Source organism: Jaculus jaculus, chromosome 4 (assembly GCF_020740685.1).
Source record: "Jaculus jaculus isolate mJacJac1 chromosome 4, mJacJac1.mat.Y.cur, whole genome shotgun sequence".
NCBI classification, from domain to species: Eukaryota; Metazoa; Chordata; class Mammalia; order Rodentia; family Dipodidae; genus Jaculus; species Jaculus jaculus.
The window spans coordinates 14,598,969-14,626,962 of NC_059105.1; the positions used below are offsets into that span (position 1 = coordinate 14,598,969).

A 27,994-nucleotide genomic window follows, 5' to 3' on the forward strand; every position below is an offset into this window, starting at 1 on the left:
TCTTTTATCTGCACTATTAAGAGGAAGAATAGAGCTGAAAAACATAAAATAAAATTTCTTTGTTCTTTTAATGTATGCATCATGTTTGTTTATGAGCATGCCTGCAAGTGCACATGTGCCCATGCATGTGGACTCCAGGTGGAGATTGGGTGCCTTCCTCAACTGATCACCTTATTTAGAGAGCACAGCCTCTCACTTCTCATAGCTCACTGGTTTGGCTAGTCTAGCCAATTTACCCTTTGGATTCCCTGTCTTCCCCTCCCCAGTGCTGGATTAGAGCTAGTTGCTACACCCGCTCAGCATTTACTTGGATGCTAGGGATTCAAATTGTGGTCTTTATGCTTACAAGCAAGTGCTTTGTCTACTGAGTTATCTCCCTGCCCCAGGGGTCCACCAGCTCATAATCTTCTTTCTAATGTGAAGTTTTTTTTTGCTTTTTCTTTTTTTCTGAGGTAGTGTCTCCCACTAGCTGACCTGGAATTCACTATGTAATCTCAGGCAGGCCTTGAACTCACTGCAATCCTTCTACCTCTGCCTCCCAAGTGCTGGGATTAAAAGCATGTGCTGCCACACCCAGCTTTTCTTGCTATTTTATTTTTCTTTTTGTCTTTGGAGGGAGAAAACTTCTAAGTAGTTATTAATCAGTAGTCTCAATACCTTACCAGAAATACTCCAGCAGTTAGCTATTATTTCAGATTACGGTATCAACAAGAACAGTTAAGAAGCCACAGAAACTCTGTAAATTTATGCTGCTGCTGTGACAGCTGTGAAAGTCTATAGGTGATGTCACTGAAATCTGAAACTGTAATAACCCAAGAGTCCTAGATTCCTTCTGATGTGTTCATCTACCAGCCTTAACAAATAAGACCTTGTTGAAAGTAGTAAGAAGCACTAACACAGACAGTTGTTCTGTATAGATTCAAGGAGTAAGAGGTCTATGTTTCTAAGCATTATAGATGAGAGAGTATATTTGTGCACGTGTTCATGTGTGTGGGGGTACACATGTGTAAGTGTTTGGGCAGAGGCAACAGACAGCCTCAGGTATCATTCCTCATGTGCCATTCACCTTTTTAATTTTTATTTATTTTATTTTATTTTTCTTGAGATAGGGTTTCACTCTAGCCCAGGCTGACCTGATGATTAAATACAATTTCAGAGTGCTGGGATTAAAGGTGTGCACCACCATGCCCAGCTCCCATCCTTCTGTTTTGATGCAAGGTCTCTCAATGACCTAATTAGGCTAGACTGGTGAGCCCAGGTTATCCACCTGTCTCCACCTCCCCAGTACTGGGATTACAAGGATGTTTCACAATGCCCAGCTTTTTTCCCCAGGGGTTCTGGGGATCATGCACTTTACCAACTGAGCTGTCTCCATACTCCGAAATGAAAGCTCTGTTGAATATTTGTTGCTGCATAGCAGTAATCACTAGTTTTTCATTCTATAATATCCATGTCTTTATCCTCTCATACAAAATCAGTACCACATATTTTTAAATCTTAATGTGTGTGAGTGAGTGTGTGTGTGTGTGTGTGTGTGTGTGTGTCTCAGGCACAGGGTGCACCAGGACCTTTTGCCAGAGCAAACAAATGTCACTTTCTGCCTCTGATTTATGTGGATAGCTTAGGAATTGAACCTCAATGCAGCAGGCTTTGCAACCAAGTGCTTCTAACTGCTAAGCCATAGTCCCAGCCCCAATACCACTTATTTTTGGCTTTTGCAAGTAACACTAAATTTTTAGAAGCCTGAGGATATATGTTCAACTCTCCAGATCCCACATAAGCCAGATGCACAAAGGTGAGGCAAGCACAGGGTCACACATACCCACTAGGTGGCACAAGCTTGTGGAGTTCTATTGCAGTGGCTTGAGGCCCTGGCACACCAATCTCTCTCTCTCTCTCTCTCTCTAAAAAAAAAAAGAAAAAGAAAATAATGGTGAGTGGGAATCACTCCTCTTCCCTTGGCTGGAACTCATATATTCTCTGTAAACCTAATGATTTGTTCATTTAAGACATAGTTTGGGGCTGGAGAGATGGTTTAATGGTTAAGGCACTTGCCTGCAAAGCCTAAGGACCCAGGTTCGACTCCACAGAACCCTTCTAAGTCAAATGCCCAAGGTAGCACGTGCATCTAGAATTTATTTGCAGTGGCTGGAACGTGCTCATTCTCTTTCTGCTCCCCTTTCTCTCTTTCACCCTCTCTTTCTCTTCCTCCTTAATGAATAAAGTAAACTTTTTATTTTTTTCAAGGTAGGGTTTCACTCTTGTGCAAGCTGACCTGGAATTCACTATGTAGTCTCAGGGTGGCCTTGAACTCACAGCAATCCTCCTACCTCTGCCTCCTGAGTGGTGGGATTAAAGGAGTGCACCACCACGCCCAGCAAATATACTTTTCCTTTTCAAAGGTAGGGTTTCAGTCTAGTCAAGGCTGACCTGGAGTCCACTTTGCAGTCTCAGGGTAGTCTTGAACTCATGGTGATTGTCCTACCTCTGCCTCCCGAGGGCTGGGATTAAAGGCGTGCACCTCCACACCCAGCCCAAGTGTACTTTTTAAAAAAGATATAGTTTGAGCATCCTTACTCCAAAATTCTGAAATTAGAAATGGTACAAAATATGAAACTTTCTGAGTCCCAGTATAAGCCACAGATGGAAACTAACACATTGAACCTCATGAAAGATCACAACCAAGCCACAAAGGTTTAAAAAATATATAAAGGTTTAAATATATATATAATTGTATTTAGTGTATGTGCATAAGGTATATCTGAAACCTGAATGAATTTTTTACTTAGATATGGTTCCTATCCCAAAGAGATATCATTACATATGTATGTTAATATTCAAACATTAATAAAACTCCAATATCTGAAACCCTTTTGGTCCCAAGACAAGATCTTGAATTCCTGATCCTTCTGTCTATGCTTCCCAAGTGCTGGAATTACAAGCAAGCACCACTCTGCCCAGTTTTATGTATTGTGCGGAATTGAGCCCAGAGCTTCATGAATGCTAGGCAAGCACTCTACCAACTGAGCTACATCCCCAGTAAGATTTCTTTTTTTTTTTTTTTTTTGGTTTTCGAGGTAGGGTCTCACTGTAGCCCAGGCTGACCTGGAATTCACCATGGAGTCTCAGGGTGGCCTCAAACTCACAGCAATCCTCCTACCTCTGCCTCCCGAGTGCTGGGATTAAAGGCATGCACCACCATGCCCAGAAACTTCTTTTTTTTTTTTTTTTTTAAAAAATATATTCTATTTATTTATTTGAGAGAGAGAGAGAATAGGCATGCCAGGGCTTCTAACCACTGCAAACGAACTCCAGATGCGTGCGCCTCCTTGTGCATCTGGCTTACATGAGTCCTGGAGAGTCGAACTGGGATCCTTTGGCTTTGCAGGCAAACGCCTTAACTGCTAAGCCATCTCTCCAGCCTCTAAGATTGCTTCTTAATTGATTCTTTTGGTCTTAGATGAAACATCTCATCAAATCGTGCTTTTTAACCAAGAAAAATCTACATTTTCTTGCTCTCTCTGATTTAACTTTACAAAGGAAAACCAAAAACTTGGCCAGGCTTGGTGGCATACACCTTTAATTTCAGCACTTGGGGAAGTCAGAGGTAGGAGTATCACCTTGAATTCAAGGGTACCCTGAGACTACATAGTGATTTCCAGGTCAGCATGGACTAGAGTGAATAGAGTGAAACCCTGCCTTTGGGGGAGGGGGACAAAAACAACTTTATTTACTTTGCCTATTTACCTACCTACTTATTTATGTGGACGTGGGCAAACCAGGGTCTCCTTTTGCTGTAATTTAGCACCATATGCTTGCATCAGTTTTTGTGTCTGGATTGATGTATGTGGCTGAAGAATTGAGCTCAATCTGGCAGTCTTTGGAAGCAAGCTCCTGGTTTGACCTCTGTTTAAAGAAAAAACTTCTGGGCTGGAGAGATGGCTTAGCAGATAAGTGCTTGCCTGTGAAGCCTCAGGACCTTGGTTCGAGGCTTGATTCCCCAGTACCCACATAAGCTAGATGCACAAGGTGCCGCATGTATCTGGAGTTCTGGTGCACCCATTCTTTCTATATTTGTGTCTGTCACTCTGAAATAAATAAAGAAAAAATTCTTTAAGTTTACTTAGTAGTCAAATGTCTTATTAGTTGTTGGCTTGGTAATGAAAGATTATTTTTATAATTCTTTTTAAAAATATTTTTTATTTATTTGAGAGGGAGAGAGAGAGGCAGATAGAGAATGGGTGCACCATGGCCTCCAGCCACTGCAAACAAACTCCAGACACATGCACCACCTTGTGCATCTGGTTTATGTGGGTACTGGGAAATTGAACCTAGGTCCTTTGGCTTTTCAGGCAAGCTCCTTAACCGCTAGGCCAATTCTCCAGCCCGTTTTTATAATTGTTAACAATTCACTGACCTCATGACACTTCAAATATAAATTTTTAATGATAGCTGTTTAAAATAAAAAAATCAATATACTCATACTATATTAATGGACAATTATTAATTGTAGGAACAACAAGGCTATGACAGATCCATCAAGAAAGTACTTAACCAGCAGTAGAGAAAAGCAGCTGAGCCTGAAACAGTCAGAAGAAAATCGGACATCAGGTAAATTTTGGTCCTTAAGTTTTAATGGATGTGCTGTACTGAACCGGGAATACAAATGTACACTGGGGTCTGTTTGTGTACATTATTCAGGAATAGTGCATAATTTAATAGGACTTAATGGTTACTACCTTGTACCGAGTAATTGACCAAAATATTTTCATTATAAAGGTGCACACTTGTAATCCTAGCACTAAAAAGGTGCAGGAGGATCAGGAGATCAAAGCCAGCCTGGGACTTATAACACCTTATTTCAAAACAACAAAATATAAAGACACTTCTATATTTGAAACAATTCAGGCTTTACCTTCTTTTTCCTCTATTTGGCTCCATAGAATCAAACTTTTGGGACTAGGAGGATGGCTTACCAGTTAAGGAACTTGGCTGCATAGCAAAAATTCCTGGGTTCGATTCCCCAGGACCCATGTGAACCAGATGCACTAGGTGGTGGCACATGTGTCTCGAGTTCTTTTGTAGCAGCTGGAAGCTCTGGTATACACATTCTCTTTCTTCTTCAACCCCCCCCCCCCACTTTTTCTTACATAAATAAAAATTAAACTTTTATTGCCAAAAGTTCCTCAACCAGGGCTGGAGGGATGGTTTAGCACTTAAGGTCTTTGCCTACAAGGCCAAAGGACCCAGGTTCAGTTCCTCAGGGCCCACGTTAGCCAGATGCATAAGGGGGTGCATGTGTCTGGAGTGAGTTTGTAGTGGCTGGAGGCCCTGGCGTGCCATTCTCTCACTCCCTCTCCCTCTTTATCTGTCAAATAAGTAAATAAAATATTTAAAAGGAAAAAGAAGTTCCTGAATCATTGACTGAGCCAGAGGAATTAAAATGGTTGAAATTAAACTTCATCAGATTAATGGGTATGGTGGCGCATGCCTTTGATCCTAGTACCTGGGAGGCAAAGGTAGGAGGATTGCCATGAGTTCAAGGCCACCATGAGACTACATAGTGAATTCCAGGTCAACCTGTACTAGAGCAAGACTGCACCTTCAAAAACAAAACAAAAGTTCAGGGCTGGAGAGATGGTTTAGCAGTTAAGGTACTTGCCTGCAAAGGCAAAGAAGCCATGTTCGATTCTCCAGGGCCCACATATGCTAGATGCACCCAGTGAGTGGCACATGCATCTGGAGTTCGTTTGCAGTGGCTGAAGGCCCTGGCGTGCCCATTCTCTATTTCCCTTTGTCTCTCTCAAAATAAAATAATGAAATATCTAAAAATAATTCATCAGTATTATTACTTCTTAGAAAATACTGTTTAGACAGTCTTAAAGTTATGGCATAAACCACTTATTTATGCTTGCCTTATAACCTTTTTTTTTTTTTTTACAAAAAATAAAGTCTGTCCATGAATTTTTGTGTCATGTGTTTCTATTCTTACAACAGTTTTATCATCAGAGATCAATATCATATCCAATACTTATTTGAATATTATCTCAACTTATAGCAAGCTAACATTGTGATTTCTATAAACTGATACTCTACAAAAATTCAGTCAGTTCAACTTCAAAGGTCCCCATAATTACTTGTCTCAGGACTGTCTATGAAATCCAAAAATCTGTACTAAGACTTGAAGCAGTCAGTTATCTGTGAGCCCTTTGAATCAAAACCACAGGTTTTTATGTACTTCTAATATATAATGCCACTAAGTAAATTTTCCCATTTCAGAAAGGAGAAATGGGGCATAATAAAGAAAGACTGGACCAAACAAGACTGAATTCTAGCAGTGTAAACATATCTTACAATTGCATATTATGTCTCTGGGACATGTGGTAGCGTATCAGAACTTCAGTATACATGTATGGGCTCTCTTGTGTGTCTGCAGCTCTCACTGGCAGATACTGTAGATTCTTGACATCTCTACCATCCTGGGGTCTCCTTTGCAACTTAGGCTTCACCCTTAAAGCTTCACATTTTGGCCTCTTGGGATCTCCTTACCAGGACTCTCATCCTACTATGTTGCCTTGCTTCCTTGTCCTTTTTCCTGGAACCTTGGTCTAAGACTCCTTGATCCCATCACTCTTATTTATTTATTTATTTGCAAGCAGAAGAGACAGGATAGGCATCCCAGGGCCTACAACCTCTGCAAATGAACTCCAGATGCATGTGCCAATTTTTTTTTAACTTATTTGAGAGTGACAGAGAGGGAAAGAGGCAAAGTGAGAGAGAATGGGCATGCCAGGGCCTCCAACCACTGCAAATGAACTCTAAATGCAGGTGCCACCTTGTGCATCTGACTTACATGGGTCCTGAAGAATCAAACTGAGGTCCTTTGTCTTTGCAGGCAAACTGCCTTAACTGCTAAGGCCCTTGTATTTTTAAAAAAATTTTTTTGTTCATTTTTATTTATTTATTTGAGAGCAACAGACAGAAAGAGGCAAACAGAGAGAGAGAGAGAGAGAGAGAGAGAGAGAGAGAGAGAGAGAGAATGGGCATGCCTGGGCCTCCTGCCACTGCAAACAAACTTTAGATGCATGTGATCCCTTGTGCATCTGGCTAACATGGGTCCTGGGGAATCAAGCCTCAAACTTGGGTCCTTAGGCTGAACAGGCAAGCGCTTAACCACTAAGCCATCTCTCAGTCCTCCCCCTCCCCCCCCCCCTTTTTTTTTAAGGTTAGAGTCTTGCCTGGGCTGTCCTGGAATTCACTGTGTAGTCTCATGCTCGCTTCATACTCGTACTAATCCTACCATAGCCTCCTGAGTGCTGGGATTAAAGGTGTGTGCCACCATACCTGGCCCATTCCATTTAAAATATATATATTTGTTTATTTACAAGCCAATGGATGGATGGATGTTATGGATGGATGGAGTATGTGGCTTACGTAGGTTCTTGATGATAATCAAGCATGGGTTGTTAGACTTTGTAGGTAAGAACCTTAAGCACTGAGCCACCTTTTGAGCCCTCTGTTCCTTTTTTTTTTTATTTGCAAGCAGAGCTATAGATGATTGATTGATTGATTGATAGTTGATTGATATTATAGCGTACTAGGATGTTTGATTTTAAAACTTATTTTTAAATTTATTTACTTTGTTTGCAAAAGAGAGAGAAGCAGGTAGAGAGACAGATTGGGTGCACCAGGGCCTTCAGCTGCTGCAAACAAACTTTAAATGTATGCACCACCTTGTGCATCTGCCTTATGTGGGCCTCACTCACTGCAATTGGACGCCAGATATTTTTACCACTTAGTGGACGTGTGTGGCCTTGTGCTTGCTTCACGTTTTGTGAGTCTGGCTTACATGGGATCTGGAGAGTCAAACACGGGTTTGACTTTGCAGGTGCTTACCTTAACCACTGAGCCATCTCTTTAGCCCAGAAAATCCTTTTCATTCATTTGCTTATTTATTTACTTAAGAGTGACAAAGAGGTAGAGAGAGGGAGTGAAAATGGATGCACCATGTCCTCCAGCCACTGCAGATGAACTCCAGATGCATGTGCCACCTTGTGCATCTTGCTTATGTGGGGTACTGGAGAATCGAGCCTCAAACCAGGGTCCTTAGGCTTCACAAGCAAGCACTTAATTGCTAAGCCATCTCTCCAGCCCTCTTTTTCTTTTTTTTGAGATAGGGTCTCATACTAGCCCAGACTGACCTGGAGTTCATTATGTAATTTCAGGCTGGCCTCAACCCATAACAATCCTCTTACCTCTGCCTCCCAAGTACTGGGGTTAATGGTGTGCACCACACATCTGCAGAAATACTTGTTTTTAAATAAATTTATGATTTATTATCAGTAAATATTTGATTTGTATGCCTGTGTTATATACCTGGAGTCATGTAAAGATTTCTCAGGTGAAAAGGTGCCATCAGTGGAAAAAGTTGAACAATTTCAGGTATAGAAGTCCGTAAAACTAACTCCCTCCCCCGCCCCCCGAGGTAGGGTCTCACTCTAGCTCAGGTTGACCTGGAAATCATTATATAGTCTCAGGGTGGCCTCAAACTCACAGCGATCCTCCTCTCTCTGCCTCCCAAGTGCTGGGATTAAAGGCAAGGGTCACAATATAGTAGGGTGTCACTGTAGCCCAGGCTGAGGTGGAACTCACTCTTTGTGGTCCCAGGCTGGCCTTGAACTCCCAATGATTCTTCTACCTTTGCCTCCTGAGTTCTGGGATTAAAGGTATGCTCCACCCAGCTAGAACATCTACATTTTTTGTTTGTTCATTTGTTGTTTTGTTTTGCTTTTTTATAGATTTTTGATATAGAGTCTTGTGCTAGGCCAGACTGATCAGGAATTCACTAGCTGGCCTCAACAGAACCGATCCTCCTACCTCTGCCTCCTGAGGTTGTGCACCACTATGCCCAGCTGGAAAACTAAGTTTTAAATGTGATTAGAAACTAGAAGAGGAAATTGTATAGTTTGGTAGGAGGGAAATGATAAAGGGGAAAAAAGCTCAATATTAAACAGGCCCAATTGTATAATGTTTTTATTAGATGAACTTGAATAGTTGAATTTGGTGTTAAAGCTTCCTTTGTTCATGTGTTTGCAGGGCCTTTACCTTTGCAGTCCTCATCATTTTATAGTAGTCGAGCTGGACCCAAGGACTACTCTTCTGGTGGTACTAACCTAGACAGGTACGAGTTGCTTTATATGCCTATTTCAGGAGTTCTTTCTTTTCTCATTATTGAATGATAAAACAAGCTAAGCCTTGTATTTTGTTTGTTTGTTTTTGAGTTAGAGTCTCATTCTAGCCCAGGCTGACCCAGACCTCACATGTGTAGTCCCAGGCTAGCCTTGAACTCACAGTGTTCTTCCTACCTCTCCTTGTCAAGTGCCTGGATTAAAGGCATGTATGTATGCTTAATTTTACTTATTTTGTAGGTAGGGTCTCACTCTAGCCCGGGCTGACCTGGAATTGATACAGTCTCAGGGTGGCCTCGAACTCAGGGTGATCCTCCTACCTCTGCCTTCCGAGTGCTGGGATTAAAGGCGTGCAACATCACGCCTGGCATAAAGACATATATTCTTAATTTATTTATTTGCAAGCAGAAAATGAGAGGAGGGTGAAGGATGGAATGAGCATGCCAGGGTCTCTTGTCTTGCTGAAAACAAACTCCAGACACATGTGCCACTTTATGCATCTGGCACTATGTGGGTAATGGGGAATTGTACTCCAGGCTCTCAGGCTTTTTTTTTTTTTTTCTTTTAGAGGTAGGGTTGCACTCTAGCCCAGGCTCTCTGGGGATTCACTATGTACTCTCAGGCTGGACTCGAACTCATGGTGATCCTCCTACCTCAGCCACCCGAGTGCTGAGATTAAAGGCGTGTGCCACCACATCTGGTCCATATTCAGTCATGTGTCTTAAACCATGGTGCCATCCCTCTAGCTATTATAGAAGTATTTTAGTTTTATCTGTGCTTAAGATTTATCAAGAACCAATAAAAGGTCTACATAGATTTGTACTGAAGCTGATGGTTGTGACTGGCAATGTTACCAACTCTACATCACTAGATTCTTCATCTCCCAAATCATTCCTCATTCATATGTATGTACTTTGCTGACTTGGAATTCACTCTGTAGTCCTCTGCTGGCCTGGAACTCACAGTGATCCTCCTGCCTCACCTTTCTGAGAGCTGAAATAAAAGGTGTATGCTACCATGCCTGTCCCAATAAAGATATTTTATTGTGCTTGCTTCAGTTGTACATGTACTAAAATTGGAATGATAGAGATTAGCATGGCTCCTGTGCAAGGATGACATGCAAATTCAGGAAGCGTTTCATAGGATCTCCTTATAGCCCAGACTGTCCTGGAAGTCACTCTGTAGTCCCAGGCTGGTCTCAAACTAACAGCAATCCTCCTACCTCTGCCTCCTGACTTCTGGTATTAAAGATGTGGGCTACCACGCCTGGCCAATGAAAACTTTTTTGGTGGTCGGGGTGTTTCAGGTAGGGTCTTCCTCTTGTCCAGGCTGATCTGGAATTCACTATGTGGTCAGAGGGTGGCCTCAAACTCACAGTAATCATCCTGGTGCAGGATTTTTTGGGTTTTGGAGGGATCCTCAAGTTTATGAACCCCAATTTGGGGTCCTGTCTTCTCTTTAATAAAGAATTAATAAAGATGGACTTTAAAAGGATAAATTATGAATTATTAAGTTTAGTTAGGGAGAAATTACAAATTGTGGTATTTATTTAAGGAAAATTGGGGTCTAGAAAGAAAGCTAGAACAGAGTCATAAGCACATGGGAGGCAGGAGAGACACACTTGTGGAAACACAGCATAATATGTGAGATTCATTTAAGAAAAATTGAGCTTTTTAGAAAATAAATATGTGGAAGAGAGAATTTAGTTGTTTATGTAGGGAGCTTTAGAAGGAACACCCATAACATCCATGGAAAAAAGTTAAGAGTGCAAATGATGATGGCTTAAGGAAGACTAGCAGAGAAAATATCAAAGGAGAGACCAAGAAATTTAGAGGAGAAATAAGTAGTAAAGGGAGTTACACCCATGATTATCTCAAGTTTAGAGAAATTGGGCAGGTATTAGGCCTAGAATTAGATGAAGCACCCACGTGGTAGATTTGCAATGTAAGGGAAATATGCATGTGGTAAATTCAGAGACCAGAGAAGATAATAAATGTAATTAAAGTAAGTTACTCCAAACTGTAGTGCAGAGGCAAGAATAAAACCACCCAGGCAAAGAAGCAGTAGTCTGCTGTGCCCTGCCCGGCTTGCCTAGGTTGGGGGAACCATACTCATATTTAACCCTGTGACCAGAGTGAGAAGAGTCAGGGAGAGCAAAAGAAGGCTGAAAGCAGCCTTTATAGTCAATTGAAATGTATTCTTTTGCTGGGCATGGTGGAGTACACCTTTCACCCCAGCACTCAGGAGACAGAGGTAGGAGGATTGCCATGAGTTCAAAGCCACCCTGAGACTACATAGTTAATTCCAGGTCAGCCTGGGCCAGAGTGAGACCCTACCTCGAAAAAAAAATTTTTTAATGTATTCTTTTGTCATCAGGTATATAAAGGAGAAGACCTGATTGGTTTGTAGATTTAAAGGAATAGGCTTCAGAACCTGCCCACTTGTGTAGTGAAGGCTGCCTGTCTAAGTAGCATGCTAGACTATGGGCAGTAGGGGGCACTGTAGCTGTTGTGGATCAGACATGAGTTTCATTCATGCTAGGGCAAGGTGGCATCAGATTTCTCTGGGCTTCAATTCCTAACTAAAACTGCCTAAGAGAACCTAGCTTATCCTCTTTCTCCTTTAGTCTTACCTCTACTTCGCTAGTGCTTGGATTATAGGCATGCACCGCCATGCCCAGACATTAAAAATATTTTTAAAAATAGAATGATGGGAGCCAGGCATGGTGGCACATGCCTTTAATCCCAGTACTCTGTGGAGGCAGAGGTAGAAGGATTGCTGTGAATTTGAAGCCACACTGAGACTACATAGTGAATTCCAGGTCAGCCTGGACTAGAGTGAAACCTTACCTCAAAAAAAACCAAAACAGCAACAGCAATACACACACACACACACACACACACACACACACACACAGAGAGAGAGAGAGAGAGAAAGAGAGAGAGAGAGAATAATGGGGCTGGAGAGAGATGGCTTAGTAGCTAAGGCACTTGCCTACAAAGCCTAAGGACCAATGCTCTACTCTCCAGATCCCACATTATCCAGATGCACAAAGGTGAGGCAAGGTTACACATGCTCACTAGGTGGTGCAAGCATCTGGAGCTTGATTGCAGTGGCTGAGGCCCTGGTGCACCAATTCTTTCTGTTTCTCTTTCTTCTCAAAAGAATGAAAAGAAAAGGATAGACTGATGGTTGGTCATGGTGGTACACACTTTTAATCTCAGCACTCTGGAAGCAGAGGTAGGGAGGATCACCATGAGTTTGAAGCCAGCCTGGGACTACAGGTCAGCCTGGACTAGAGTGAAACCCTCCCTCAATAAAAGAAAAGGGAGAGGGGAAACGACTGGCGAGATTGCTTAGCAGTTAAGGTGCATGCCTGGGAAGCCTAAGGACCCAGATTCAATTCTCCAGGTCCTATGTAAGCCAGATGCACATAGAGACACATGTGTCTGGAGTTCATTTGCCAGTGGCTAGAGGCCCTGGAATGCCTATTCTCCCTCTCTCTATCTCTAATAAATAAATAAAAAATAAAAATAAAAAAGCACATTCATTCCATATGAAAATGTTAGGTAGCCAGGCATGGTAGTGCACACCTTTAATCCCAGCACTCACTCAGGAGGCAGAGGTAAGAGGATTGCCATGAGTTCAAGGCCACCCTGAAACTACATAGTGAATTCCAGGTCAGCCAGGGCTAGAGCAAGACTGCATCTCAAAAAACCAAAAAAAAAAAAAAAAAAATTTAAAAATTAGGGCTGGATGTGGTTAAGGAGTTTGCCTGCAAAGCCAAAGGACCCAGGTTCCATTTCCCAGGACCTGTGTAAGCTAGATGCACAAGGTGGCACATATGTCTGGAGTTAAGTTGCAGCAGCTGGAGGCCCTGGCATGTCCATATTCATATTTTGTCTTTCTCTCACCCCTGCTCAAATAAATAAACAAAAATAAAATGTCTTTTTTTAATGTTAGAAAGAGGCTAGTCAACCCTTGGGAGGCCAATGTAGGAAGATTGCTATGAAGTCTCAGGCTACTCCAAGACTACGGAGTGAACTTAGCCTGTGCTAGAGCAAGACTACCTCAAAAAACAGAAAAAATAAAACAAACAAACAAAAAAAGAATACTGAAGAATTGTAAAATATGATAATATCCAGATTGATACAAAAATATTATTTGACAAAGGCTAAACCTAGAAACCACATGGAAAATACAGGCTAGAATCAAGTGTCAAGCTGGGGTTCAAAACTGAGATGAGATGAGATTGGGAACATAATAGGCGATATAAAGCTTTGTATCTAGAAGAGCTCTCTAAACTAGGACTCAGGACACAGCATTCCTGTATAAATTCCTGTGGTCGGAACTATTCATGTGCTAGTGTTAGATGCTCCCTGAGAAGAGCCAGCATACAAAAATGAGACTTGTAGGAATTAGTGTCTGGTTTTGTGTTAATTGCATTGTATCAAGAGTTATGTACCTCCAAGATAAAGGCTGTACAGGACAGCGATAACCAGTCACCACTTGGCAGCAAGGCATAGTTGTGGAATACAATGAAGAGATTTAAGTTGGGCTTCTTAGTAGATGATATTGATAAGACACCTCATGTTGGAAAACCTCAACAAATACCAAGTAATAAGTATTAAATAAATTCACTTTGTAGAGGAGAATGGGTAAAAGGAAAAAAAATAGTAGGCTACCAGAAAGAAAATAAATCCTTAGTAAGAAACAAATTGGAGCTGAGTTGATGGCTGGGTGTAAAAAGCACTTACCATGCAAATATAGAGACTGAGTTCAGATCCCTAGCACACACATAAAAATGCTGCATGTGATAATACCCTTCTATCATTCAGCATTAGGGAGGCTAAGACAGGTGGATCTCTAAGGCCTGCTGACTAGCTACTCTAGCCAAATTAGTGAGTTCCAGATTCAGTTAGAGACCCTGTCTAAAAAGTAAACAGGGCTAGAGAGATGGTTCAGTGGTTAAGGTGCTTGGCTGCCCATTTAAAACCAGATAGATAGAGAAGCTCAGCCATCGGGTGTCTGTTTGCAAAAGCTGGAGGCCCTGGTATGCCCATTCTCTCTATAGTGAGGGTGTGGTGGCACACGCCTTTAATCCCAGGAGGCAGAGGTAAGAGGACCTCTGTGAGTTCAAGGCCACCCTAAGACTGCATAGTTAATTCCATATCATTTTGGGCTAGAGTGAGACCCTACCTTGGAAAACCAAAAACTAAAGTAATAATAATAATAATTGAATTGAATTGAAAATAAATAAAAGTGAAACTATATAGCTTTTTTCAAGTAATTATTTGGACTGTTTAGATTGTAAACCTCTTTACCTCTTTATCCAGACTTATTAATTTAACATTTTTGAGTTTTTCTCCCAGTGTCTATTGTTACCATTTCTTTCCTAAGTTTGAGAGCTTTCTATTAGATAATGACTTCTCTGAATCTATAAAGGAAAAATGGTTATGAAAACAATTTTTTTGCCCTTTGTTTTTTTTCTTTTAGGAGTAATATTTCAAGTCAAACTCCCTCTGCCAAAAGAAGTTTGGGATTTCTTCCTCAGCCATCTCCTCTTTCTGTTAAGAAACTCCAGTGTAACCAGGACTACACTGGCTGGAACAAACCAAGAGTGCCCTTTATCTCTCATCAACAGCAACAACTACAGGGGTTGGTAAATTCTGTCTTCTTCTCTTCCTTTTTCTTTTCTCTTGAAATAATTCTATTCATTTATGCTTATTGAAAATAATAATGAAAGGGAATTAAATCCAGGTTGTCAAGTTTTTCAAGTAAGTGTGTTTAACCACTAAGCCATCTCTCCAGACCCACATTTTTGTTTTGTTTTGTTTTGGTTTTTGCTTTGAGTTAGAGTCTCACTCTAGTCCAGGAACTCACTCTGTAGTAGCAGACTATCCTCGAACTCACAGCAACCTTCCTACCTCTGCTTCCCAAATGCTGGGATTAAAGACATGTGCCACCATGCCTAGCTTTTTTCTTTTTTAAAAATAATTTAAGCCCCACTTTTTTTTTTTTTTTTTTTTTTTTTTTTGGTTTTTCGAGGTAGGGTCTCACTCTGGTCCAGGCTGACCTGGAATTAACTCTCATCTCAGGGTAGCCTTGAACTCATGGCAATCCTCCTACCTCTGCCTCCCGAGTGCTGGGATTAAAGGCAAAACAGACATGTAGATCAGTGGAACAGAATAGAGGACCCAGATGTAAGCCCAAGTAGCTATAGCCACCTGATATTCGATAAAAATGCCAAAAATACTCATTGGAGAAGAGACAGCCTCTTCAACAAATGGTGTTTTGAAAACTGGATAAATATCTGCAGAAGGATGAAAATAGATTCTTCTCTCTCGCCATGCACAAGAATTAAGTCCAAATGGATTAAAGACCTTAACATCAGACCGGAAACTTTGAAACTGCTAGAGGAAAAAGTAGGGGAAACCCTCCAACATATTGGTCTTGGCAAAGACTTTCTAAATACAACCCCAATTGCTCAGGCAATAAAACCACAGATTAACCACTGGGACCTAATGAAATTACAAAGATTTTGCACCGCAAAGGACACAGTGAAAAAAGCAAAGAGGCAACCTACAGAATGGGAAAAAATCTTCGCCAGCTATATATCTGATAAAGGATTAATATCTAGGATATACAAAGAACTCAAAAAGTTAACTAATAAGGAATCAAACAGGCCAATCAAAAAATGGGCTAAGGAGCTAAATAGAGAGTTCTCAAAGGAAGAAATACGAATGGCATATAAGCACCTAAAAAAATGTTCTACGTCACTAGTCATCAGGGAAATGCAGATTAAAACTACATTGAGATTCCATCTCACTCCTGTCAGATTGGCCACCATCATGAAAACAAATGATCATAAATGTTGGCGGGGATGTGGAAAAAAAGGAACCCTTCTGCACTGCTGGTGGGAATGCAATCTGGTCCAGCCATTGTGGAAAACAGTGTGGAGGTTCCTAAAGCAGCTAGAGATTGATCTACCATATGACCCAGCTATAGCACTCCTAGGCATATATCCAAAGGACTCATCTCATTTCCTTAGAAGTACATGCTCAACCATGTTTATTGCTGCTCAATTTATAATAGCTGGGAAATGGAACCAGCCTAGATGTCCCTCAACAGATGAGTGGATAATGAAGATGTGGTACATTTATACAATGGAGTTCTACTCAGCGGTAAAGAAAAATGAAGTTATGAAATTTGCAGAAAAATGGATGGACCTGGAAAGTATTATACTAAGTCAGGTAACCCAGGCCCAGAAAGCCAAGCGCCACATGTTCTCCCTCATATGGGGATCCTAGCTACAGATGACTGGGCTTCTGTGTGAGAATGAAAATACTTAGTAGCAGAGGCCAGTAAGTTGAAAAGGAGACATAAAGGGTGGAGAAAGGAAGGGAGGAGGATACTTAATAGGTTGATATTGTATATATGTAATTACAATGATTGTAATGGGGAGGTAATATGATTGAGAATGGAATTTCAAACGGGAAAGTGTGGGGGTGGGGAGGGAGGGAATTACCATGGGATATATTTTATAATCATGGAAAATGTTAATAAAAATTAAAAAAAAAAAAATAAATAAAAATAAAAAAAAAAAAAATAAAAAATAAAAAAAAAAAAATAAAAAATAATTTAAGCCCCACTTTTTTTTTTTTTTTTTTTTTTTTTTTTGGTTTTTCGAGGTAGGGTCTCACTCTGGTCCAGGCTGACCTGGAATTAACTCTCATCTCAGGGTAGCCTTGAACTCATGGCAATCCTCCTACCTCTGCCTCCCGAGTGCTGGGATTAAAGGCGTGTGCCACCACACCCGGCAGCCCCACATATTTTTAATGGCTATTTTATTTTTAATATTTTTTTATTTATTTGAGGGGGGGAGGGAGAGAATGGGTGTGCCAGGGCCTCCAGTCACTGCAAACAAACTCCAGACACATGTGCCACCCTGTGTATCTATCTGGTTTATGTGGTTCCTGGGAAATTTATTGTGGTCTTTTTGCTTTGCAGGCAAACACTTTAACCACTGTGCCATCTCTCCAGCCCTATTTTACTTATTTACTATTATTTATTTATTTTGGCTTTTTTGAGGTAGAGTCTCACTCTCACTCAGGCTGACCTGGAATTCACTCTGTAGTCTCAGGATGGCCTTGAACTCATGGTGGTCCTCCTACCTCTGCCTCCCAAATGCTGAGATTAAAGGTGTGCACCACCATGCCAGAACCCTTTTTATTTTTTTAATTAACTTATTTTATAGAATGGATATACCAGGGCCTTTATCTGCTGCAAACTAGAGCAAAACCCCACCTCAAAAAGCCCCCCCAAATAAAGTAATGAACGCTAGAGAAATGGCTCAGTGGTTAATACATTTGCCTACAAATACACACACACACACACACACACACACATATATCTTTTTTTTTTTTTTTTTGTTATTACCAAAAGAATGGTAATGACATAGCATGATGGAAAATGGCTAATTTTGAGTTTTTGTTAGAATGTGGTAGTTCTCATCAGATCAGGCACACCAACTTCTTCTAATAACTGACTAGTTAGAAATGTACATTATTGTCTCCTCTTTGTCCATACCTATGGAATCAGAAGCTCTGGGGTTAGGGCTTTCTGAAATTTGTAGTTTAACAAGCTGTCTAGGTCATTCTAATGCATGCCAAAGTGGAAAGAAAATCCTTTATGAAGTAATGCTAAACATACATCAAACACTTACTATTTTTTTAACTTTTTCAGATTCTCCAACTTGGGAAATACATGCTATATGAATGCTATTTTACAGTCTCTGTTTTCACTCCAGTCATTTGCAAATGACTTGCTCAAGCAAGGTATCCCATGGAAGAAAATTCCTCTCAATGCACTGATCAGGTAATGTTAACGTGTTTGCTAAGTTGACTTCATTGATTTTAGAATAATGGGATTTGGGGCACTTAAAATTTTCTGTGTCAGTATTAAATGATTAGTCTTTAAAATACCATGTTAACTGCCGTTTTTTAACATGTGCTAATCTTGTCTTACTCATCAGACGCTTTGCACTCTTGCTTGTTAAAAAAGATGTCTGTAATTCAGAGACCAAAAAGGATTTACTAAAGAAGGTTAAAAATGCCATTTCATCTACAGCAGAGAGATTCTCTGGTTATATGCAGAATGTGAGTACTAATTGGTTTAAATATTTTAGGAAATGAAAATTGTTTTAATATATAACCTGATTTTTTTTTTTTTTACTTTCAGATATAATTTGTATAGTGTGGTCAACAGTAGGTTGTAAAGTCTGTGGCGTTATGGTAAAGTTCAGTATGACTCTTTTGGTTTTTCGAGGTAGGGTCTCATTCTAGCTCAGGCTGACCTGGAATTCACTGTGTAGTCTTAGGGTTGCCTTGAACTCAACGGCAATCCTCCTACCTCTGCCTCCCAAGTGCTGGGATTAAAGGTGTGTGCCACCACACCCAGTTTATACTTTTTAAAAAACACTTTATTTATTTATTTAGACAGAGCTTTGTGTAGCCCAGACTGGCCTGGTATGTAGCTAAAGTTCTTGAAGTTCTAATTTATGTACCTCTACCTCCTGTTGGTGGGATTTCAGCCATGTAACACCATGCCTGTTTTATGTACTATTTGGGGACAGAATCCAGGGCTTCTTGCATGCTAGGCAAGTACTCTACCAACTGATCTACATCCCAAGCCATACATATACACAAACATATGCATATATATATATATTTTTTCATTTTTACATCTTTAAAAATTTTTTGTTTATGTAGATATGCTGTTTAAAGGTTGAGTCGGGCTGATTAATATAGATTGATCATTAATAATAATTAATAATTAATATTAATATAGATTGATCATTTTGAATATTTATAAGCTTCCTTACATCATTTACAACCAGTTTCTTAGACAGTAATACTGACTGGAGGACATTCTCTAGCAGGTCGCATGCATGGCATGCTTTTGAGCATACCACTTCCTATCCTATAGTATCTTCCTGTGTTTATTTTTTAAATTAAATTTATTTTTTTCACAATTTTATACATGTATATAATGTGGTTACATTTAACCTCATTACCTTCTTTTGTCCCCTTCCATTCAGCCCCTTCATCCAATTGAGTTCCTCCTGCTACTATTACTACTTCAATGAATTTCTTCTTCTGTCTTTTTTTTTTTGGTGATCCACTGAGTTTAATTAGGGTTGCTTTCAAGAGCATGGCTAGAGAATTCTCTCCTATCATGGGCAACTGTGTCTGTACCACTTAAGAAAATGTCTCCCTCTCCTCCAGCAACCAGTAACTGCATAGCTCCTCACTAAGGGGTGGGCCTCATGAGCCTCTTCCCCATCTATTACAGAATGTTCATGGGCCAGATAATGTGCAGGTAACACAACTTACAGAGCTCGTGAATGCAGGGTCGTGTCTGAGGACAGCATGCCACAGCTCTCTTTCCCCATCTTCTGGCCCTTAACATTCTTTCCACCTCCTCTTCTACAATGTTTCCTGAGCCTTGAAAGAATGATATAGGTGGGAGATTTAGAGGTGAGCACACAATAGTAGTTACTATCAGCACTTTGACCAACTATGAGACTGTTGTAGCTGCTGCCCACTGCAGTTAGAACCTTCTCTGACCAAAGCTGAAAACAGCACTAATCTATGGAGATAACTATCAATTATTTAGAAGGCAGTTTGATGGGACACCTTTGTTTATTTATTATTATATTGTTGTTGTTATTTTCAAGGTAGGGTCTCACTGTAGCCCAGGCTGACCTGAATTCACTATGAAGTCTCAGGGTGGCTTCCTACCTCTGCCTGGGATTAAAGGCATGCATCACCAGGCCTGGCTCTATTTATTTATTAGAAGCTTCTTTTTCATTTTTTAAAATTTTTGTTTATTTATTTGAAAGCAACAGACAGAGGGAGAAAGCGGCAGAGAGACAGAGAGAGAATGGGTGCACCAGGGCCTCTAGCCACTGCAAACAAACTCCAGATGCGTACGCCTCCTTGTGCATCTGGCTAATGTGGGTCCTGGGGAATCAAGCCTCGAACCTTAACCATTAAGCCATCTCTGCAGCCCTATTTATAAATTTTTAAATAGGATTTTGCTGTGGAACCCAGATTATAGGCTTATACCACCACCATTGGCTTTATTTTTACCATATTTTAAATCTGAATAATTGTTTAGTTATTTCTGCTAATACAAATGTGTTAAGAATATAAACTTTTGTTTTTGCTGGTAGGTTTTCTTAGTTTGCTAACATTGTTTAGTTGTGAGAGGGAGTGATTTTGATTGCCTTTGGGGGAACCTTAAGGTATGTAAATCACAATTTGATCAGCCATTACTATGACAAGAAATGTTTTGTTCTAATGTTAGATATTGTTACCTTCTTAGGATGCTCATGAGTTTTTAAGTCAGTGCTTAGACCAGCTCAAGGAGGATATGGAAAAACTGAATAAAACTTGGAAGATTGAACCCTTTCTAGGAGAAGAGCACTCACCAGATATTTCAGCTACCCGAGTATACACTTGCCCCGTTATTACTAATTTGGAGTTTGAGGTTCAGCACTCCATCATTTGTAAAGCGTAAGTAGCATCCAAGCAAACCTTTTTACCTGTTCCTTTTTTTTTTTTTTTTTAGTTTTTTTAATTTTTTTTTTAGTTTTTTAAATTTTTATTAACATTTTCCATGATTATAAAATATATCCCATGGTAATTCCCTCCCTCCCCACCCCCACACTTTCCCATTTGAAATTCCATTCTCCTTCATATTACCTCCCCATTACAATCATTGTAATTACATATATACAATATCAACCTATTAAGTATCCTCCTCCCTTCCTTTCTCCACCCTTTATGTCTCCTTTTCAACTTACTGGCCTCTGCTACTAAGTATTTTCATTCTCACACAGAAGCCCAGTCATCTGTAGCTAGGATCCATATGAGAGAGAACATGTGGCGCTTGGCTTTCTGGGCCTGGGTTACCTGACTTAGTATAATACTTTCCAGGTCCATCCATTTTTCTGCAAATTTCATAACTTCATTTTTCTTTACCGCTGAGTAGAACTCCATTGTATAAATGTGCCACATCTTCATTATCCACTCATCTGTTGAGGGACATCTAGGCTGGTTCCATTACCCAGTTATTATAAATTGAGCAGCAATAAACATGGTTGAGCACATACTTCTAAGGAAATGAGATGAGTCCTTTGGATACATGCCTAGGAGTGCTATAGGTCATATGGTAGATCAATCTCTAGCTGTTTTAGGAACCTCCACACTGTTTTCCACAATGGCTGGACCAGATTGCATTCCCACCAGCAGTGCAGAAGGGTTCCTTTTTTTCCACATCCCCGCCAACATTTATGATCATTTGTTTTCATGATGGTGACCAATCTGACAGGAGTGAGATGGAATCTCAATGTAGTTTTAATCTGCATTTCCCTGATGACTAGTGACGTAGAACATTTTTTTAGATGCTTATATGCCATTCGTATTTCTTCCTTTGAGAACTCTCTATTTAGCTCCATAGCCCATTTTTTGATTGGCTTGTTTGATTCCTTATTATTTAACTTTTTGAGTTCTTTGTATATCCTAGATATTAATCCAGATATATAGCTGGTGAAGATTTTTTCCCATTCTGTAGGTTGCCTCTTTGCTTTTTTAACTGTGTCCTTTGCGGTGCAAAATCTTTGTAATTTCATTAGGTCCCAGTGGTTAATCTGTGGTTTTATTGCCTGAGCAATTGGGGTTGTATTCAGAAAGTCTTTGCCAAGACCAATATGTTGAAGGGTTCCCCCTACTTTTTCCTCTAGCAGTTTCAGAGTTTCCAGTCTGATGTTAAGGTCTTTAATCCATTTGGACTTAATTCCTGTGCATGGCGAGAGAGAAGAATCTATTTTCATCCTTCTGCAGATATATATCCAGTTTTCAAAACACCATTTGCTGAAGAGGCTGTCTCTTCTCCAATGAGTATTTTTGGCATTTTTATCGAATATCAGGTGGCTATAGCTACTTGGGCTTACATCTGGGTCCTCTATTCTGTTCCACTGATCTACATGTCTGTTTTTGTGCCAGTAACATGCTGTTTTTGTTACTATGGCTCTGTAGTATAGGTTAAAATCAGGTATGGTGATACCACCAGCCTCTTTTTTGTTGCTCAGTATTATTTTAGATATTCAAGGTCTTCTGTGATTCCAAATGAATTTTTGGATTGTTTTTTCTATTTCCATGAAGAAAGCCTTTGGAATTTTGATAGGGATTGCATTAAATATGTAGATTACATTAGGTAAGATTGCCATTTTCACGATATTGATCCTTCCAATCCAGGAACAAGGGATGTTTCTCCACTTTCTAGTGTCTTCTGCAATTTCTCGCTTGAGTGTTTTAAAGTTCTCATTGTATAGATTCTTTACTTCCTTGGTTAGGTTTATTCCAAGGTACTTTATTTTTTTTGATGCAATTGTGAATGGGAGTGATTCTCTGATTTCATCTTCTGTGTGTTTGTTGTTAGCATATATGAAGGCTACTGATTTCTGTGTATTTATTTTGTATCCTGCTACATTGCTGTAGGTTTTGATCAGCTCTAACAGCTTGCTAGTAGAGTCTTTAGGGTCCTTTATGTATAGAATCATGTCATCTGCAAATAATGATAACTTGATTTCTTCCTTTCCAATTTGTATCCCTTTTATGTGTGTCTCTTGCCTTATTGCTATGGCTAAGACTTCCAAAACTATATTAAATAAAAGTGGGGACAGTGGACACCCTTGTCTTGTTCCTGATTTTAGTGGAAAAGCTTCCAGTTTTTCCCCATTTAGTAATATGTTGGCTGTAGGCTTGTCATAAATAGCCTTTATTATATTGAGATATGTTCCTGCTATTCCCAGTCTCTGTAGGACTTTTATCATGAAGGGATGTTGGATTTTGTCAAATGCTTTCTCTGCGTCTAATGAGATGATCATGTGATTTTTGTCCTTCAACCCGTTTATGTAATGTATTACATTTATAGATTTGCGTATGTTGAACCATCCCTGCATCTCTGGGATAAAGCCTACTTGGTCAGGGTGAATGATCTTTTTGATATACTCTTGTATTCTGTTTGCCAATATTTTGTTGAGAATTTTTGCATCTATGTTCATGAGGGAGATTGGCCTGTAATTTTCTTTTTTTGTTCTATCTTTGCCTGGTTTTGGTATCAGGGTGATGCTGGCCTCATAGAAGGAGTTTGGTAGAATTCCTTCTTTTTCTATTTCCTGGAAAAGCTTAAGAAGCAATGGAGTTAGCTCTTCCTTAAAAGTCTGGTAAAATTCAGCAGTGAATCCATCTGGGCCTGGGCTTTTTATAGTTGGGAGATTATTGATAACTGTTCGGATCTCCATGTTTGTTATAGGTCTATTTAAGTGATTAATCTCATTTTGATTTAATTTAGGTAGGTCATATAGATCAAGGAAAACATCCATTTCTTTCATATTTTCATACTTTGTGGAGTATATGCTTTTATAGTATGTCCCTATGATTTTTTTAATTTCTCTGGAATCTGTTGTGATGTTACCTTGTTCATCTCTGATTTTATTAATTTGTGTCTCTTCTCTCTTTCTTTTGGTCAGATTTGCTAAGGGTTTATCAATCTTGTTTATCTTTTCAAAGGACCAACTCTTTGTTTCATTAATTCTTTGGATTGTTCTTTTTGTTTCTATTTCGTTAATTTCTGCCCTAATCTTTATTATTTCTTCCCATCTACTGATTTTTGGTTTGCCTTGTTCTTCTTTTTCCAAGGCTTTAAGGCGAAGCATTAGGTCGTTTACTTGCGACCTTTCTAATTTCTTAATATAGGCACTTAAGGCTATAAATTTACCTCTTAGAACTGCCTTCATTGTGTCCCAGAGATTTTGGTATGTTGTGTTCTCCTTGTCATTTGACTCTATAAATTTTTTGATTTCCTTTTTGATTTCTTCATTGACCCACTCATCATTTAGTAGTGTATTGTTCAGTTTATATGATTTTGTGTATGCTCTATAGCCTTTCTTGCTACTGATTTGTGGTTTAATTCCATTGTGGTCAGATAGAATGCAAGGAATTATTTCAATTTTCCTGAATTGGTTAAGATTTGCTTTGTGTCCTAATATATGGTCTATTTTAGAGAATGTTCCATGTGCTGCTGAAAAGAATGTATATTCTGCAGCCTTTGGATGAAATGTCCTGTATATATCTGTTAGGTCCATTCCTTCTATGACCTCATTTAGTCCAGATGCCTCTCTGTTTATTCTTTCCCGGGATGACCTGTGAATTGGTGAGAGTGGGGTGTTAAAGTCACCCACCACCACTGTGTTTGGTGTTATCTGTGACCTTAGTTCTAATAGTGTTTGTTTGATGAATTTGGGAGCCCCCATGTTAGGTGCATATATGTTTAGGATTGTAATGTCCTCCTGTTGGAGTGTGCCCTTAATCAATATAAAGTGACCTTCCTTATCTTTCTTGACTAACGTCGGACTAAAGTCTACCCTGTCTGATATTAGGATAGCAACCCCTGCTTGTTTTCTAGGCCCATTTGCTTGAAACACCGTCTTCCAACCGTTCACCCTAAGATAATGTCTATCCTTTGTAGAAAGGTGAGTTTCTTGGAGACAACAAATTGTAGGATCCTGCTTTTTAACCCAGTCTGCAAATCTATGTCTTTTCGTTGGGGCATTGAGACCGTTGATATTAAGAGATATTATTGAAAGGTGTGTATTTATGTTTGCCATTTTTTTGTGTGTGTGTGTGTGTGTTTCTGGTTCTACCTGTGCTCTCTTCTGTTAACTGGTATTTGAGTATAGCTTGTTTTTTCTAGGTTCCTTATATGTGTGCTTTTCCTTTTGTTCAGCATGGAGGATTCTATGAAGTATTTTCTGTAGAGCTGGTTTTGTCTTCAAATACTCCTTTAACCTGCTTTTGTCATGGAATGTCTTTATTTCTCCATCTACCTGAATGGATAACTTTGCAGGATAAAGTAACCTTGGTTGACAGTTGTTATCTTTCAGAACTTGGAATATATCACTCCAAGCCCTTCTGGCTTTAAAAGTTTGTGTTGAATAATCTGCTGTAATCCTGATGGGCTTGCTTTTGTAGGTAACTTGATTTTTCTCTCTAACTGCTTTCAATATTTTTTCTTTGGTGTGTGTGTTTGGAAGTTTGATTATAATATGGCGAGGAGAGGTTCTTTCTGGGTTTTGTCTGGCTGGGGTTCTAAAGGCTTCCTGTATCTGTATTGGCACCTCTTTCCCAATTTGGGGGAAATTTTCCTCTATGATTTTGTTGAAGATGCCTACTATGCCTCTGGAGTGGAGTTCTTCTCCTTCTACTATGCCCTGAATTCTTATATTGGATCTTTTCATAGCGTCCCGAATATCTTGAAATTCCCACTCATATTTTTCTATAAGTTTGTCTTTCTCTTTGTTGGACTGCATTAGGTCTGCCACCTGGTCTTCTAGCTTAGATATTCTGTCCTCTCCCTCATCCATCCTACTGGTGAGGTTTTCTACAGAATTTTTTATTTCATTAACTGTGTTCTTCATTGCTAGTAATTCTGACTGGTTTTTCTTTATTATTTCTATTTCCCTATTTATGTCTTGTATTGCCTTCTTTATTTCATTAAATTGGTGTCCTGTCTCTTCTTTGATTCCTTTGATTTCCTCTTTGATTTCCTCTTTGATTTCTTCTTTGATTGTTTTCATGTGTTCTTTGACCTCTTTGAACATATTTATAATCATTCTTTTGAACTCTTTCTCAGGCATTTCCTCTAACTCTTTCTCACTGGAGGACATTTCTGATGCATTAATACTTTTAAGCCGATTTATATCGTCTTGCTTTTTAGTGTTTCTTGTGTTATAATGTATATATTTTTGCATCTTGGATTAAGTTAATGCTTGGATTTTCTAGCTAGCTGTGTATTCTTAGCTGTATCAATTGATTTGATGTAATATATTTTCAGGGTAGGACCTTAAGGTGTAAGGTGTGGCTCTTAAGACTCTCAGAGTATCTACAAAGATGTTCTTAGGGGTTGAGTTTCCCTGCTATAGGAGTATTCAAGCAGGCTAAGTGGAGTAAAATACAGGTAGATTCTAAAATTTAACTAAACACTGTACACATTCAATCAAAAACAGTCCCGAGTATGTATGCAAGAGTAGTTATTATAATGACCAGATCCTGTATCAACAAAGAGGTTTAGATTTCTGGTCTGTTGAGGGATCCAAGTCAGCTTGTGACCAAGTGAGACCCTTCCCTGGTGCAATCCCAGTTACCTTGGGTGATTTTGGTCTCAGTCAAGTTGCTGCCTGGGTCGTCGGGCTGATGTTCTGATTTCTGGAGCTGGGCACTTTCTTTTTCTACGGGGCAAACTGAGCCGCTGCTGCTGCCTCTGCTGCTGCTGTAGCTGCCACTGCTGAAGCCACCACTGCTGCTGAAGCTGCTGCTGCTGTGTCCACTGCCGCTGCTCCCCCCGAAGCTGCTGCTGCAGGATCTGCCACTGCTGCCGCTCCTGGGTCTGCTGCTGCTGGGGCCGCTGGTACCAGTGCTGGAGCCGCTGATGTTGCTGCCGAACTCTGCTCCTGCTTGGGTCCCGTTGTCAGCCCAAGTTGGCGTGGCCGGGTCCCGGGCCGCTGCTCTGTTCGCTGGAGCTGCGTTCAGGCGGTGGGGGAGGGGAGGGAGCCGCGGCTGCTCTGGTTGTCTCGCTGCTCCACTTGTTCTTCTACCTCGCAGTCTGCTCCTGCAGCCGCTCTCCCTCATGTTTCCCAAGTTGCGGAGAGCAGGGTGTGAGGGGAAAATCCCGCACCTGGCTTTTCCTGCGGCTCGAGCCGAGTCTGGCGGTTTTTTGCTGCGCCGCGGTTGCGGGTGTTGGCCAAGCTGCCGGAGCCGCTTTTCCCACCTGTGCAGGCTCTGGATGCTCTAGAACTCTTCTACTTCTCTGCTGCCGCCTCAATTTCCTATACACCTCACTTTTTAGTAAAAGTGTGTATTTTGCTGAGTTTTTTGGGTCTTTTTCCCCCCTAGGCTGCTTTGGCGCGGTACCTACGCCGCCATCTTAACCGGAAGTTTACCTGTTCCTTTTTTTAAAAATTTTATTTTTTAAAATTTTTTATTCTGTTTGCAATCTCAGAGAGATACAGAGAGACAGACAAACAGAATGTACTGAGAGGGCCTCCTGCCATTGCAAACAAACTCCAGATGCATACACCACTTACTTTATCCATGTGTTCATCCATCTATCCCCTATCTATCTGTCCATGTGTGTACATTCCACAGCTTCTTGCCACTGCAAAGAAATAAACACACACTTAAACAATTTTTTTGCATCTGGTATATGTAGGTAGTTTAGGAATTGAGTATGGGCTGCACGTATTGCAAGCAAACACCTTTAACCACTGAGCCATCTTCTTTGCCCCGTTTTAATTTTTATTTGCGTACACATGTGTATGTGCTTGTGTGTGTGTGTATGTGTACATCAGATCTGCTGCTGTAAATGAAGGACAGATACAGGTGCCATCTTGGGTCCAGCTTTACCCAGACCAGCAGGCTTTCCAGCAAGTGCCTTTTATCACTAAGCTCTAGTCCCTGAATAAATGATTAAAACTTTCTTAAAACATACTAAAAACTAATTTCTTCTTCCTTTCTAGATCAGAGAGAAAATAAAAACCCATTTAATATCAAGTATCATTTTTCAGTTATTTGCTTTTTTGTTTTAAAATATTTATTTATTTATTAGAGAGAGAAAAAGAGAGGCAGAGACTGAATGGGTGTGCCAGGGCCTCCAGCCACTGCAGACTCCAGACTCATGCA

General features: G+C 40.1%; 1 protein-coding gene and 1 non-coding gene across 3 annotated transcripts in view; both read left to right on the forward strand.

Annotated features, from left to right (window-relative positions):
• The window catches only part of Usp37 (ubiquitin specific peptidase 37), a 105,816-nt gene that overhangs the window by 26,644 nt on the left and 51,178 nt on the right, over window positions 1-27,994 (forward strand). For both annotated transcript variants that reach the window (XM_045146754.1, XM_045146755.1), the window contains exons 8-13: window positions 4,514-4,611; window positions 9,097-9,181; window positions 14,685-14,846; window positions 17,934-18,065; window positions 18,223-18,346; window positions 20,577-20,767. In XM_045146754.1, the coding sequence (XP_045002689.1) occupies window positions 4,514-4,611; window positions 9,097-9,181; window positions 14,685-14,846; window positions 17,934-18,065; window positions 18,223-18,346; window positions 20,577-20,767 (792 nt within the window). The remainder of the gene's footprint in view (window positions 1-4,513; window positions 4,612-9,096; window positions 9,182-14,684; window positions 14,847-17,933; window positions 18,066-18,222; window positions 18,347-20,576; window positions 20,768-27,994) is intronic.
• Window positions 10,234-10,335, forward strand: LOC123460473. The gene has a single exon (XR_006637029.1). It is a non-coding gene; the product is annotated as a U6 spliceosomal RNA (small nuclear RNA).